At 38.4% G+C, this 15,916-nt stretch overlaps 1 protein-coding gene across 2 annotated transcripts in view; it reads right to left on the reverse strand.

Annotated features, from left to right (window-relative positions):
• Positions 1-15,916, reverse strand: part of ca16b (carbonic anhydrase XVI b) — a 93,295-nt gene that overhangs the window by 38,603 nt on the left and 38,776 nt on the right. For both annotated transcript variants that reach the window (XM_020101611.2, XM_069536550.1), the window contains exons 3-4: positions 6,923-7,102; positions 184-332 (exon numbers count right to left, since the gene is read on the reverse strand). In XM_020101611.2, the coding sequence (XP_019957170.2) occupies positions 184-332; positions 6,923-7,102 (329 nt within the window). The remainder of the gene's footprint in view (positions 1-183; positions 333-6,922; positions 7,103-15,916) is intronic.

Consider the following 15,916-nt stretch of genomic DNA (forward strand, 5'->3'; position numbering starts at 1 on the left):
CAAATGTACATTTTTATTTACATATCTATTCACCTCATATTTCCCAGAGATATCAATTTGTCTATAAAAACTCATCTGTCTACTCACCACAGGGACTTGACAATTCGTCTTTATTCAGCATTGACCCTCAAGAACCCACAATGCACATTTGTCAAAATGTAGTGTAGCAACAGGATGTTTTACCTCTACAGGGAACCTTCTGCCACTGAGGCTGTGTTCAGAGCCTGCTGATCCATTACTCTGACCCCAGTGAAACTCCATCTTCTCAGCCTTAAAGCGGCCTGGCAGTCCAGCACCTCTTACGAAGTAGTCATCCTTCAGGAGAATAGCAACTGGAGACAAAGTAGGAATTTAAAAAAAGAGAAAGATGTACTCAGAAAAAGATGGAATTAAGTATATTCATGCAACTGCAGCAAAATGGAGATGAGTTGTCAGAGAACTGACTCTACAGAAACTCAGAGCAGTGATGGCTCATTGTTTTCTTCTACGCCCATTATCTCGAGATCAGAACTTAATTCTCATTATCTAAATTCTCATCTAATTTTGCAATGACAGCTCAATTATCTCAAAAAAACACATTTGAATTTTGTGACGTTCCCATTTATCCAGATCCTGAGAATTGTTTGTTATCTTAAACATCATCTAAATAAGGTCTACAATAAAATGTCATTACAATTTCTACCTTCTTCATACATGGTTTAATCTGTTTATTAGTTGCTGTTGCTCCCTGTGAAATTTGTCACTCTGAGCTTATTAGAAACATCAATGAGGGAATCCAAACTTGACATAAAAGACACAGTAGCTCTGGTCTTTTTAAATACATGATGTATGTGTGAACCGTGTAAACTCCACATTTCCTTTTCTGTTGTTGACAAAATTGGATTTTAATTAAGCTGCCTTACGGACTGATCAATGTGCTTTTATCCTTCCATTGGAGGCGATTTTAAAAAGGAGCCAAGAAGCTGTAAAATCTCAAATGATCAGGACTTTGGGAGGGAGTGAACATTGCAGACGGGTGTTTTGCTACCTGGCGACCCACAGTCTGACACGGTTTGCTTCTTTAACATCCTCTATGCGGGGGAATCGTTTGATCGCTGGATACAAAGTCAGTGGTGGGCACAATCACAATGATGCAACTGATGTCCCCTTCAGAGACAGCACCTGCCAGCCTCCTCCTGTGGCCTTCACGTTCCATCAGTTGACTGTGGGAAGCTGTAGTGAACAGCTTTAGACAAAGCCATTCTCTCTTTAACTTGTTGCACGGTTCACTAGGAAGATATAATGGCATTCACCTACTTTGTCATCTTCTTCCACCTGCTAGCTTTTTGCGGGGCTGTAATGACATCGCTTCTGGCTGCATAATAGAAGGCATTTTAAAATGTTCTCTTATGCAGGAGTATAACCAGTTTCCACCCTGCTGAAAATTTATAAATGACATTCTGGGGCAGAAAAAGATGATATTTGGTTGCATTTTTACATCTTGTCACTACCATTTATTAATATATGATGAAAGTATTGTAATATTAACTTGAACTGAGTTGTATTAATATGTACAGATAGACTTTATAGATACATTTAAAAACATGTGCAAATATAATTCATGTTTTTATGCAAGTAATAATATTGTATCGCATTATCAGGCCCTTCTTCAGTGCTGACATAAATATAACAGACTTCCAAATGATATGTCACCTCGAAATCACTTGTTGCTTATATAGCCTCAGGTCTCCATCATTAAACATTTGCTGTGGAAATATTTTATTTTTGTGAGAACCTTCTCTGAATAGCGAAGCCCACAGTTCTGCTTTCAAAAGTAAACCTGAATATTAAGAATTGCAAAATGATTTCACCCATGCCACTTTACTTGATATTTCTGTCAGGTTCTTCACGTACAGTTGATAGTTAGTATTCAATCTGTGTTTTTTTTCTAATATTCCTTGCCTATAAGAAGCCAGAGATTTAGAACATTAAGTTTTATAAACGCGTCCCCACCGTGTGAGAAAATGTAAGAAATGTGCATCTGCAAAACTGAACTCTGACAAAAAATGTTAGAAGCACAAACACTAAATACTGTAAGCTTATTTGTCTTTGTGAGGATACGTCAACTTTGTACTTAACACTTGAGGCTCGTGATCATTTCAGAATCAGCTATTTAGTCTGAACATTAGGTTGATTTATTTTACATGCTGCAAATACTAGCTTTTATTATTCATAGTCTATTAAGGCTACTCAGTGCACTGTGGCCCAATCAGTTCATCAAGAGATGATCTGCAGATTTTTTGTTTTGTTGCTTTGGTTGAGCTATACTAATTTTTTGCCATGCACTAATGACATTATGCAACGGCCTCTGAGAGTAATTAAAAGACTCTGACTTTTAATATGTCATAGCAGATCATGTGACTTTTCTGTTTTTCGTGTGCCAACAGCAATTGGATTAACTTTAAAACTTCGGATTGTCTTTTAGAAATGAAGTTCTCACAATGTCATGTTAGTTTTCCATGACATCTAAAAAAAATCATTATAATATCATCATCCTTCTGATACCCTGGCTGAGGTTAGATGTTAATGTGTCTGTAGCCCTCTTCCATGTGTACGTTGACATGACATCATTAGCCAGATTAGACCCGGTGCTTTGTCGGCTGATCCCGCCCGTTATAGGGAGATTTAGTCGGCGTCTCTGGAGAAGGACAGCCTACTTTTAATCATATCACAAAGCGAGAGGATGAGACTGTACAAGCAAACACAGACTGTCAGTAAACACGGGCGACATGATGAACAAGCAGAGAAAATGGATGAAATCAAGGCAAGGGAAACCAGAGCCCCTCTTGATGGATAGCAGAGAACAGTGCAGCAAAAAAAAAACAAGTGTGAGATCCAGGGAAAACCGAGGGAAGAGTTGAGGAGATCTGAAGAGAGGAGAACCTCGTGTGATGAGGGATGAGCTGAGCCCCTGTCGTGAGGCAAGAAAGAATCTGCCAGCAGTATTAACGTGCTAGTGCTGCTTAAGCTGATGTCCCACAGCATGAAGGAAAAGGTCTTAGATGCAGGAGATTTCCAAGACTGAGAGCATCAGGTCAAAGTGAAAATCAGTCAACATAGGAAAGACCTAGTCCTCACATGAGGCTAATTGTGGAACTCGTTTGCAAACATGCAAAAACATTTACTGAGATGGTAATGAGCCTCAAACATTGCTGTTATTGATGTAGTGTAATCCTGTGTTAAGCACAAGGAAAGTCAAGGATAGAGGATGCTGGCTGGCCCTGAGAGTCTCATTAGAAATGCAGCCCTGGGTGTGTTTGAACCCTCCAACAGCAGAGCAGGAATTAGAAGCTTAGCCAAAAAGACCTTGAATCACAGCCTGTGAAAGAAGGGGAGTATGTGTGAAAGTAAATCCTTGATCAATGCAAATGTCTCTTGGGGTCCTCTGATTCCTCATGAATTTGAGTTGTTTGAAATTTTATGAGAAATGTTTTACCAAGGAATGCAGCCTGAATGGCGGCCAATCAGCTCGATCTCAAAGCGGGTTAAGTCGCACGGGACCATTGAAAAATCAATCACAATGAACTTTTAAGATCTGTTCACTCAGTTCTTAATTACAACATTGACTTTCAAATAGTGTGACGTTAAAGCTCGTCTGAGCAGGGTTTGAGTGCCTTGACTCCAGCACCCCCTAGTGGCAGCCTCAATAAAGATACTGTGGGACACATCAAGCACGGTTAACTTCAGTAAATTAAATTTGCAATTTTCTTGCATTCTTTCAACAGACTAGATTGTATTCTTGTAAATTGGATTTTATTTGTGGAAACATCCCATTCAGAACATGAAACACAACCTATTTTCTCCTAAAAATCCAAGTTGCGAATCCAAATTCCCACAATGAGGTCCAAGTACAGTCAAATTCCAATGATTGAAGTGAGCGCCTATTCATTCAAAAATAATTCAATTCATTCAGCATAATAATTGACGGTTAGAAGAATGAGGTCAGAATTTCGTTGTATCATCTTGTACAATGAGAATAAAGGCTTTCATATCATTTTGAGATCTTCCAGACAGAAAAGGTATAGGAGCAAGAGCCCCCTATCTTCCAAGGCGGTACTGCAAGGTGTGGGACAAAAGATACTAACTTTGATGATTTTTAACTGTAAGCACAAGCAACGCTACCGACGGGCAGGAGAGATGTAGTTGGGCAACTACATTTGAACAAACCCAATCCGTGGGACTTTCACATACAAGGTGAAAAAGATATGATTTTTAAAAATGAAAATTTAGGTTCCAAAACAACAACAAAATATTCCAACTTTGATATCTTCTACAACTACCTCTAATAAGGTTTTGGTGAGAACTAGAGTAATAGTGATCAATCTCCCTCACATTTAGCCTAAAGGTCCAGATCACCTACAGGGTGGATGCCACATGCTGAACAGCTTCCACGATCGAAGTTTTATCTTCAAGACTCACATTGTAATCCCTTTGCTCTTCATTTGTGATTTTAAAAAATCCACTCTTCCACACAGCCAGAGCAGTAAAAAGTGTTTCCTGTTCATAGTTAAGTAATAAAATCATAGCGCACCACAGGGCGTCTCTCCTGCATGGCCACTGCTCTCAGACATAATAGAGGAGGTTGTACCAGTGTCTGGCTGAGATGTAGTTTAGACGATTTTGCTTACAGTCAGCAGCAAAGCTGAGAGCACTGAAGCAGTGAATAAAATAGACCTTCACTCCATTTCCATCACTGTTTTTTTTTACTAGTTTGGTAATTTCCAGCCAAGGTTTGTGAAAGTTCACAGTGTAGCATGTTGTTGTCTTGCATTGAATTGTGTACAATGATGAAGTGTAAAAAGTGAAATGTTTCAACTGACATAATGGGACTCCTCTTGAGGATCAGGCATCCAGCTTATAGGTTGAAAACCCATTTAAAAAGCCCATTAAATCCTGGAGATGGGCAAATAAGAATATAATGTGTGAAGTTTTTCAGCCAAAATATGAAGAGGTATTTCATGGTTGAGTTTCTTTATGCTAAATAAAAAAAAAACCCTGATAGTTGGCAGCAGTCAGGTGTTAAATGAATCAAGTGTCACTCAGCTCCTAAGGGCCGCAGTGCATTGACGACCGCACAATAACAACAAAAGGCTCGCATAAAATTAGTCATGTTTGACGTCATGTATGCAGACGTAACAACAATTCAAAAACAAAAGGCTGCCAACGAGGGGGCATGAAAGGGGGAGTGTGACCTTGCTGAAACACAAAAAATATCAAGGATGTAACAAATCGTGATCTGGAAAACAGAAGACGATTTCAAAGACTCATTTGTAGAAGAGCGGCTTGCATTCAAAACTTTGAAATTCTTTTTCCAAGAACATGAAGGACGAATTCCTGTTAGAATCAATAACTAACACTGTCTTAAGAGAAGCATCCACAGACAGGTTTGCCCACATTTTTAAGAGTGAAGTGAATCAAATGCAACATTAGAAATAAAGGTTAAGTAAAAGTTTGTTCACTGCTTTTGACCTTGTTCTCAACTTTGGTTGCTGCTCTACCATATAAAGAGCATCAGCATCAATCAATCAATCAAATTTAAAGCGGATTGATCGATCGATCGATTGATGGATCAATCAATCAAACCATCCATCTGCTTTAAATTTGATTACATGTGAGGAACACACATTATATTCATATAGTGTATCTCTGTAATGTAGTATTACTCAATCTTCAATGAAAACTATACATTTCAATGAAAAAAATATTCCACTGGTCATCTCATTTAAATTCCAAAAGGAAACAGGAGAAGTAATAAACTGTTACTTCTTCTACAATAAAAATGTTCCTCGCTTTTGACAAACTGATATTGAATGAATTTCTCAAAATCATGAAGTAATTTTAGCAAAATATTTTTCTTGGCCTCTTCTAAAGAACCTTTGCATGATAATATTTTTGTAGCAATGTGGTTCCACTTTCCTGATTTTCACAGTGTTAACAATCTGAAATTTCCTCTGTACTGCATGTGCCCAAAATGACAGCCAGCCGTGTTGCTTCCATCTTTGTAAATAAGCAGACTGAAGCGTTGCACAGTTGTCCCAGTGGCCTTGGTTGTCATGGAGGCTAACAACTCTCATTATGATTATATGCAAAAGATGACACTACTCTGAGGGAAACTGCACCAAAAGCAGGGGAGATCAACTGAGGTCAGGCTTTCATACCAATAGTCCATGGATTTGCTGATTGAAAAACAATGTGGAAAAATAGTTGGAAGTATCAGTTAATCAAGTAAGCTTCACAGGCATACAGGCTGTGTACAAAGAGCCAGAGAGACAGAGAGCAGGGCAAAATGAAGGCAAATAATAGAGGAAGTAATAAAACCACTAGTTTGATTTAAACTAGGGGGGGTTGAATAACCCTTTTTGATTTATCATTAAGTGAGGATATATTGCAGAGTGGTAAACGTTCTGGATATTTAAATTTGTTAATGGATTCGATGACTACATGTTTTATAAAAAATATGTGAGTTTAATACCTGAAAAACAAAAGGGACTTCAACGCAGTGATACACAAATCCAGTAAAATCCTTTTTTTTGCAAAACTGACTGTAATGGTGACAAACAACCTGAGGTAATATGTGTTAAAGGGATCGACCTTGAGCTTAACAGTCATGTTGCCTCCTTCACATCCCGGTGTCATTCGGAAAAAACAACAAATCATTACCCGACAAAGAAATTAGAAGTTGAGATTTTGGTGACCTGTGATTAATTGCTGTCAATTAAATTGAATCTAGAGACCCATATATTTCCTCTTTAAATTTCTACAGTCACATTGTATAATCATCTTATTTTGCAGCTGTAAAGTACTTTAAACTGCACTACCCTGTGTGAAAGATGCTAAACAATACTACTACTACTACTAATAATAATAATAATATGATGCACACCTGTCTTTCCAGTGTTTTTCATGGTGGTCTGGTTGGAGGAGTCAGCACTGAATTTGTCAAGCACCAGCTCCTGGTACTCCTCTGAAACCAGAGCTTGTTCATCTGCAATGTCCACAGGTGATTGTTTTTTCGCAGCACATTCTGGATATGAGGCTACCCAGCCTTGAGGTCCATGGCTTCCTGCAGAAACAGAAGACACAAGAGCCTTTAAAAAATGTAGACCAAGAACCTACAATTACCTATAGTGGCTGTTACACACAGTGAACTGGAAACACTGACAACATGAGTGCTACGGCAGCAGGGAGGTTTCTATATGCCTATAATTGTAATGAGAAAATGAGTACAATGACTCTTTCATATTCATTCGGCCGCAGTGCCCTCTAAGCACCAAAGCACCTGGAAAGCATGTAGACAAAATGAAAATCCATCATTCAGTGTTAATGGTCCATATATATGATTTAAATATCCAAATGAGGTATATTCCTGCAATGCAATACATTAAGAATGGGTACAGAATTAATACATCAGTGTTTAAATGAAAAAAAAATACACAGACTACACAGTTCAATAGAAAATACTCCACTTTAAACAATTCATGTGCAGTGTGTGCTGCAAACCAACTTCCTGTAGAATCCCCATCCACTGTCTGCTCTTTTAATCCTCTATCCCCTACAGTAGCGCTTCTACAAAGGAATAATTCACAACCGACAGGGGTCCCCTTGATCTCTTCTCGGGTACAATGGGCCAATGCAACAACAAAAGCTGAGGGATCAGGGGAACAAGGAAGCATGCATGGAATTTAACTTTTCTGGGTTAACACAATATTTATGATCCAATTCCCTGCAGATATAGGGCAACTTTGCTACTGGCTCATGAAAAAGATATGTGAACTCCTCTTCACGACAACACCCAGGGATCAACGGTGGCTTTATGTCTCGCTATGTATAAACACCTTGCAGCCAAAGACACTGTGCGCCCTCGTGCCTTGAAAAAGACAGCGTGATTCAGGATTATTTTGAAATGTTTTTCTGCGTCAACCAGAGCACAATCATAAACATGGCTGTGGGGTACGCAGACATATAAAGAGTATTTGTTTCATCCATCTCTCCACTGAATATGCCACTAAAACAGGAAATTGCACTAGGAAATTTCTCCATTTTGTAAAGGGACTTAAATTAACATCAATTGTCTTCTAAACACCACCTGAAAGATTATGGATTAATCAGGTCTGGACGGAAGGCAAATGTTGGAATGGCTATGAACTGCATTTCTGACTAATGACTGCAAGCAGGATTAAATTAGTCAGTCACGGCTTTAGACTTACCAATATGTCTGTACCAGAACAACTCCAATATTTCAAACCCTGGAACAGAATGACTGCAATACTAATACTATAAGGCAAGAGAAAGCTGCTTGCACATAAGGGATTTCTATAAAGTGCAGCGTGTGTTTACCATACTCAAATAGAAAGAGCTTTGTGTACAAAATTATCAGTTAAGCCTTTATGTAAAAGGAAAAATCTATTCACTGCTCTTCCATTTGATTTGTGGTTATTGGAATTGACAATACTTTTATTAAAAGGTTAGAGCTAAAATTATATTTTTGATTCCAACACTGCAGCCAATGCACTCCCTGTCTTATAAACACCCTGTTTCCAAGGTGAACCCTGCAGAGAACTAACACCTCAATCAATTTGTGAAAACCAAATATTTAAGTTGAATACATAGCAACCCTAAGAGATAACTACAGTAGCTTTGAGATTTGATAGACATCGGCTACATTGACAAAAGCCCAAAGCAGGGGTTCAGGGAAAGGACGGCAGTTTTGCATAGTTCAGTTGAATGTATGTTTAGCTAAAGTCACAAGCTTGTGAAATCTTTATATTATTAATATTTTCAATATTTGAAATGTGTATGAACCAACCTCATGATGTGAACTAATATCACCTCGAAGGCTGTATTAGTTCACATGTAATCCCTAGAGTTGTATAAACTTTCAGTGAATTGCTCTCAATGTTTCACATTGAAGCTCAAACTGAAAGTAAAACTCAGGTTCGATGTACATTTAGACACTTCTGGGAAATATTGTTGAAATATATAGTACAAACTTGAAGCAACTGTACACTTTACTGTACTCATGCCTTACTCCCATTCCATTGGGCAGACAGAAAATATATATTCTTAGGTAGAGCTGTCTGAAGTAAAATGTCTGCAGTTGCTTCAAACATTTGACAGTTCCCTAACCAATAAAGTAAGTGTGCTATGTGAGCTTCTCCAGTGGGTACTTACTTGATGTACTTGTAGTCCATAAAAAAAGAAACAATCAAAAAATGTAAATTAAATGAGCAAGTTACGATTCTTAACTCTTATTCACCCTATATTAGCCCCTCCCTGTACACACTGAGTGGAGCAGAGGTCGGGCAAATGAGCATCTTATTACGTTAAGTGCAATAAAAGCTTTTCAATAAATACTTCCAAAACCAGAGATAAACAGACATCGACCCCAAACAATCTGAAAATCAGGACTAAATATCAACAACTTCTTTAAGCGCAAGCAATCTGGCGACAGCGACAAGGATCCCAGTCTCTGCTGCTGATGGCGGGGAAGCCAGGGCACTAGCAGCTCTCCTGCTGTTTTCTGCTCTATCCCACCGACAAGCACAGGAGCAGAGACTTTGACTCATCCAGTGTAAGGGAAGAAATACTCCTTGCAATACAACACTGATATGGGTAAGGTTATGAAAAGCAAATAAAAGGCTGTGCACTCAGGCTGGGATCAAACAGGCCAATTTTCATCTTCACACAACAGCAAAATGAAAAGAGAGAAGCCTCCAAAACCTGAGTGACATATCTCAGAACAACAGCAAACTCAGTATTTCAGCCATGTGCAGAAAGATCAGATGTTCAACCCGAGCATGAAAGGAAGTTACAAAATAAACGGCTCCAGATAACTGGCTGGACTATGCAAACTGAGAGTGAATGTCATTCTGTCACTTCAGAAACACATGACATAATGAGCTGAAGCCACGCACGAGCTACACAGGTCACTTCTATTCAGGGTAACTACGGAAGAGGGTTATCTTTTGGCTAATTTTCCATTCAAACACACATTACATCTCATTTACTGCTGGAGAGATAATTCTGCCTTTTAAGAAGAGAAAGGGAGGAGCAGCAGCAGTAAAATCAGATAAGTGAGGGTTTCACAGCAGCCGATTAATCTGTCCCATTGCCATCCATCAGAATCACTATAATCCTTGTGGTTATGCCTTTCCCACTGCAGCCCTGCCGCGCTATAAGGACGAGGTGAACAAATTTAAAAGAAGTCTGGGTTTTTTACAACATTACATGCCACATTTACAGCTACATTCTGCATATGGCTGTGAAAGAACGGCTCACACACTGGGCAGCATGTCACATTTATTCTAGTGAAACTCTTTAAAGGAGCAATGAGGCCATTCATGCAGGACAATGATGGTTTTACAAACTTGTGATGGATAAAGATGAAGGAAGTACAGGGATGACACAGCTCATCCTTACAGTAGGGATGCCACTGTGTGGAGGGGTTCCCTCCGGGTCATACATTTGTGATACCACTGGTGCTATACTGATTACACCAGACATTTTACAGGAAAAGACTTGTTTAGGCTCAATATCTGTGATTACTATGATTTTTTACTTTCAGTTTATTTTTGTAGCATTCGACTAAAGTGACACTAGTATTTTACAAACTGGAGGTTGTTTTTTTTATTTTTTATTTGATGAACATGGGCACTACTGCTAAAACACAAAAATGTTTTATCTGTGAACTAGAATCGCACTCCGAAGAGCTCTGCCAAGGCCCAGCAGACACATTCAATTCAATCAAGCTGCATCAAATTGCACACACTAATAAATATAACCACAACTATCAGTTAAATGTAGTAATGTAGCGTAGTAGAAGTAGCCTAAAGTGACATAAATCGTTGGTTTTTTCCATCAAGATCCAAAAATTATTATCTGAGAAATCAACAAAAACATACAAAAACACTCAATCTCACAGTGTTAAAAACTGCTAAAAACAAAATCCTGGATCAACCCCCTGACCCAGATCTATATTAAAATCTAAGAGGTTCCTCACTGACCCATGCCTCATCTTCCGCCAAGTTTTGTGGTAATCCGTCCTGTATTTATTTTGGAATGCTGCTATACGCAGATAAAACCTCCTTGGCAGGATTCAAAATTTAAAGACAGTGAAGGCCAATAAGCGAGTTATATAATCAGTGTGCACCTGAAGAATGTGAAATACCGGTAACACCAAGTACTGCGGAACCCTGCCTTTCAGGAATATATATATATACATTTTTGGGAGCATTTATTAGAATTTATCTACAAACATTGTTGCAGAGGAAATTAATTTCCAAAGCAGTTAAAGGACTGAATAATGTACAGAAGCTTCCTGTAGTGGTCACTAATATGCTTATTTGAATTTTGGGACCAATTGTGGGTAAGAAAAATAAACTCTAACTAAGACACCGAGCTGTCCTAAAATATTCTATATTTGTTTAGACTGTGAAAGAGAAGTATGATTACTTTCTTTTACTGGTCATGTTTTCAGTGGGCTGCATCATAAACTGTTGCTGTGACTTATTGTTTGTTATTTTGTTGTGACCCTGTACAGCTACAATTATTCTGGAATTTTTTTTACCTCCCTCATGATAGGACACAGATGGAAAAATCATAGGACTTTGATGGAAGAAAGTTATACACTGATTCATCCGGTCAACGGTAAGAGGGGACGAATTCAAATTGAGGGAGTTGAGTGAAAAGTGACTCATTTGTGTAGTGTGGTGTCCTTGAACGTTTCACACAATGTTACATTTGCATGTGCATAAACAATGTGTTTACACATTAATATTAATACTGTAGGCGTCAGGTCAACTCTGAGCGATTCAGCAGCAAAACAAGCACACAGCCACACATCAGAACAAAATATACAGAGATAGATTCAAGCAGGTTTGATGCTGCAATGTCCATACGCCACTCATCCCCTGACTTGAGTTCTCAGACTGTGTTTTTCAGTTTTAGAAACATTTATATTTTTGAATTGCTAGACAATAAGTTTATCAGAAAATAAACTACCACAACTGGCATTTTCAACATCCTCAAACCCTTTATGGTGTTTTTATCACAGGCAGCAGAGTCTGATGAGGCATTATGGCAGACGATAGGCAGACATCATATCTACTTTGCAAAAATTAAATCATTCCTTCAGTGACCGATTTATCTTCTGTGCCAGAGTGACTGATGTCTGTGACGTCCTTTAGGTCTGTTAATCCGACCCGCTCTGGGCCGACTTCTGTGTGACATGACACCACTCTCTTTTATCTACTTGTTTTAAGTAAAACAGGCACATGTTTCTCTCAATATGGTACTTTGAGTTCCAGGTGTCATCCCATTAACCTTGGGAAAAACAGCCGTGTCTCTGCTACCATAGCAACACTGAGAGAATGGTGATTGCCTTGTCATTTCTGTTTTGTCCCTCTGAGAGAAAGCATCCACGCTACATGCCGCCGGGTAGGCCTCCCACAATTGGCTCCATGTGTATCAGCACTGACAAGGTTAAAATGTCATTGTTGTGATTTTATAATTTTTTCTTTCAATTATTTGTTGATACAAGGTTATCACTTTTATCAAGATGAGAACCAACTTTATCAGCAATAGTTGCTTAAGGTTTGCTGAAGCAGAATATTTTGAAATGCATAATAACTTTATTTCTGTTTTGACAAATTGACACTGACAAACTCCCCTGTTAAAAAACTTGCAGTAAAGAGACAATGACTCAACATGCTAGGAGAGAGAGTGGTGCAGAACCAGTGTATTGACCCTCTTCAACAATGGATTTAAATTAACCTTATATGAAACAATCCTGCATGATTGAATTTTTTGAAACCAAAAGTTGACAAAAAGGAGGAGGAGTGTTCACACATGGAAGTGGTAATACAATTGTCAGGTTGCTAACATGCTCACAGTGGCAAAGCTGGCATGATGGTGTCTGGCAGGTATAACAATGTTTTCATTACATGTATTTTGCAGGTGTTAAATTAAATCAAATTACATAACTTTCCACTGCACTTTTATTTGAACAAGTGGAAACACCCAGCCAAGTTGAGAAGGAGAAAGAGGTAGAACAGAGAATGAAAGAGTGGGGACGCAAAGGTAGATGTCACTATGTAACATTGATTTAACATTCAAACCAGCTTTTTTGGTTTTTGCTCCTCAGATAAGCAAGATATTGATAAGCATTGTAGCGCTATAGTCAACAAAAGAAAATCAACTGAAATCACACCTACTTTTGTGGCTGTGGGGTAAAAATGCCTGTTATCTCTAGATTGTAATAATACAGCCACAGTGCAGTGCACCTGTCTTGTTAGCCTAAGTCAGTCATAAATATAAGTAAAAGGTTTGTATTTGTAGCATAAAGATTATTCTAACATAATAATGAGACCAAGCACACATCGATTCTGATATGTAACACTCAAAGCCAAATAAATCATGTATTAAGGCTACTGGTGTAGCACGTTTCTCCTTATGAATGTAACAGTAGCGACCAAAGAGAACAAAATTACTGCCATTTCTGTATTGCAAATAAAAGTTTTAATGTTTTAATACCGAAAAGGTCTTTCTGAGACAAACTTTCAGGTAAACTGAATGTTTTTGAAAGTGAATTATCAGTTGCAACAGGTGATCGTCCATCTCTTTTCTCTGTTGCTCTGTGTACTTTGAGGAGTTTCTTGTCAGATTCCTTTACTGACACATCTGCATAAGACAACTCAGTTATCAGTGAACCATGAAGGTCAAAACCATAATGGCCTCAGTGGTCGTCAGTTGGTTTTAAAGAACAGTCAGAAAATATATGCAATGTTAGACAGTGCGTCATTGCAACCCAGGATTTATAAATCTAGGAAATTCAGTGCTTTTAATAGCTTTTTCTCAACATTGTCTTACATCCACTTCTCAGCAGAGATCTAAAGGAACAGGTACTCAATATATATTAATGCAGTTTACAAGAATGGAGAGAGGCACCAGGGGTCACTGCGGGGGACACAGAGGGTGATGCATGAGTGAGTCTTCAGTTACACTTCACTAAATTAAAGGTGCATTTATTTGACCTTGTCAGTTCTGTGGTTTTCAAAGACGCAAGCAGCACGGAAAAGAACTGGTGTTTGTATTTCATCACACTGTTATAGAGACAGTGGCACAACAATAAGAAGTATAAGCCTAAGAACATTATGCATGGTATGAAACAGGATTTGTTAAGCTGAGAACAGAAGTAGAAAATTCAACCCCAGCAAAGTGTTATCTAAAATAAATTAATGTCATTAGCGATTTCTTTTACTTTCTGTCTTCCTATTTCCCATGAATCCTAGAAAAGGTCAGCTGTGGGTCAGAACATGTTGTTAATGTAGCTGCTCCAACATCTGTAATGCAATGTTATTGATCAAGGAGTAGCATTTAAATGAATCTTAGTTCATTATTACAATTCTGCCAGTTATTAAGACGTGACCCAAGATGTTCGTATGGAAAATTGTTTTTTTTATCTATTAAACAAACTCTTTGTTTATACAGCTATTGTGGATTTATCACCTTTGATAGAATAAAAACCATTACACATAATCCAAAACTACAGTATCAGCTTCCTTGGAGTTGCTGCAGACAGCAAATGTGACAGGTGATTAAAGGTCTTGCTGCTCAGGGAGATAGCTGACAGGGGGGGGTTGGATAAGATAACTGCTTTCACCCCGAGTGATATGCCAAAGCCCAGGTGACATAAAAAGCACACACATTCCAATGAATCATCAGAGCCAATGGATCATCAATAATCCTCTTCTATCTCAACCCGCAAAATGAAACTCTGCTGGAGTCTTTCTTAAGTTGCTCTCCCTTTTGCTGATTCTGTGGGTCACTAACTGCTCCCTTTTACATAAGTTCAAATAGGGTTTTATATAACATGGAGCCAGTGAGTTAAGTTTTTGGAGATGACTGCTTTGATAAGACACAAGTTTGTTAACTTATTCTGTCCTTTAAATCTAAATTACGAGCCAGCTCTCCAGGCCTGCTTCTTGGGGTGGTCAGATGTGGTACTTCACTTCAGATATTAATCTGCTTTATTAGTCTGGAAGATCTGTACTCATCGATCATCTCCTACAGCTATAGCCCGAGTCACCACAGTGTCACTAGCACACTACAAAAAGCTGTACTGTGCTTCTGTCTGCTCGCCATGGAGACTTTAGGCCAAATTAATATATCATAAAGTAACAATCTTCAATCATTAACAAGCTTTCTGCCACTTGACTCAACTTTTCTTCTCTCTTTGCTCAATTGAAAACTGTCTTTCCAGATAATGGTACAAATTCCCATGACTTGACCAAAAAGAGCCAGACAGGGTGATCCTCTCAGAGGCAATAACAAACCAATATCAAGAAAAAGGTTTTTTCTTCTTCTGGCAGTCTCTGTCAAGCATTTCATGACAATCTAATGACCAATTATCAAACTGATGCCTAGTGTCCAGAGACAAGTGGAGGTTAAATGTTTTATTTCCTGAGAAGTTAATAATCACAACCTATAATGGGATGAGGCCATAACATTGAGTAATTATGGGAAGACATTCCGATAAAACCAATTCTCCTTGGACTGGAAAGAAGCTGAAAGGTTACGTGGTGTGCCAATTTGCATACTTGTGATGTCATCAAATAACTAATCAGGTTGGAAAGGAAAGTCCATACTACTCATATTACTCATGTAACAGGTTGTTCAGTGATTGGTCGTCAGGTGAGCACATTCCCAGGTTATTCACATTTGCTGTTTCGCGGTAAAATGCATGTGGTGCTCCTCTACTGAACAGAGTTAATCTGAACAGAAATGTCCATAGGAGCACACATATATTAAATATTAGAACAATAAACAAAATTGTTACAATCCTTCCAAAAACATGGGAATATAAAGGCTAATGCATACT

The sequence above is a fragment of the Paralichthys olivaceus genome, chromosome 2 (assembly GCF_024713975.1).
Source record: "Paralichthys olivaceus isolate ysfri-2021 chromosome 2, ASM2471397v2, whole genome shotgun sequence".
Lineage (NCBI taxonomy): Eukaryota > Metazoa > Chordata > Actinopteri > Pleuronectiformes > Paralichthyidae > Paralichthys > Paralichthys olivaceus.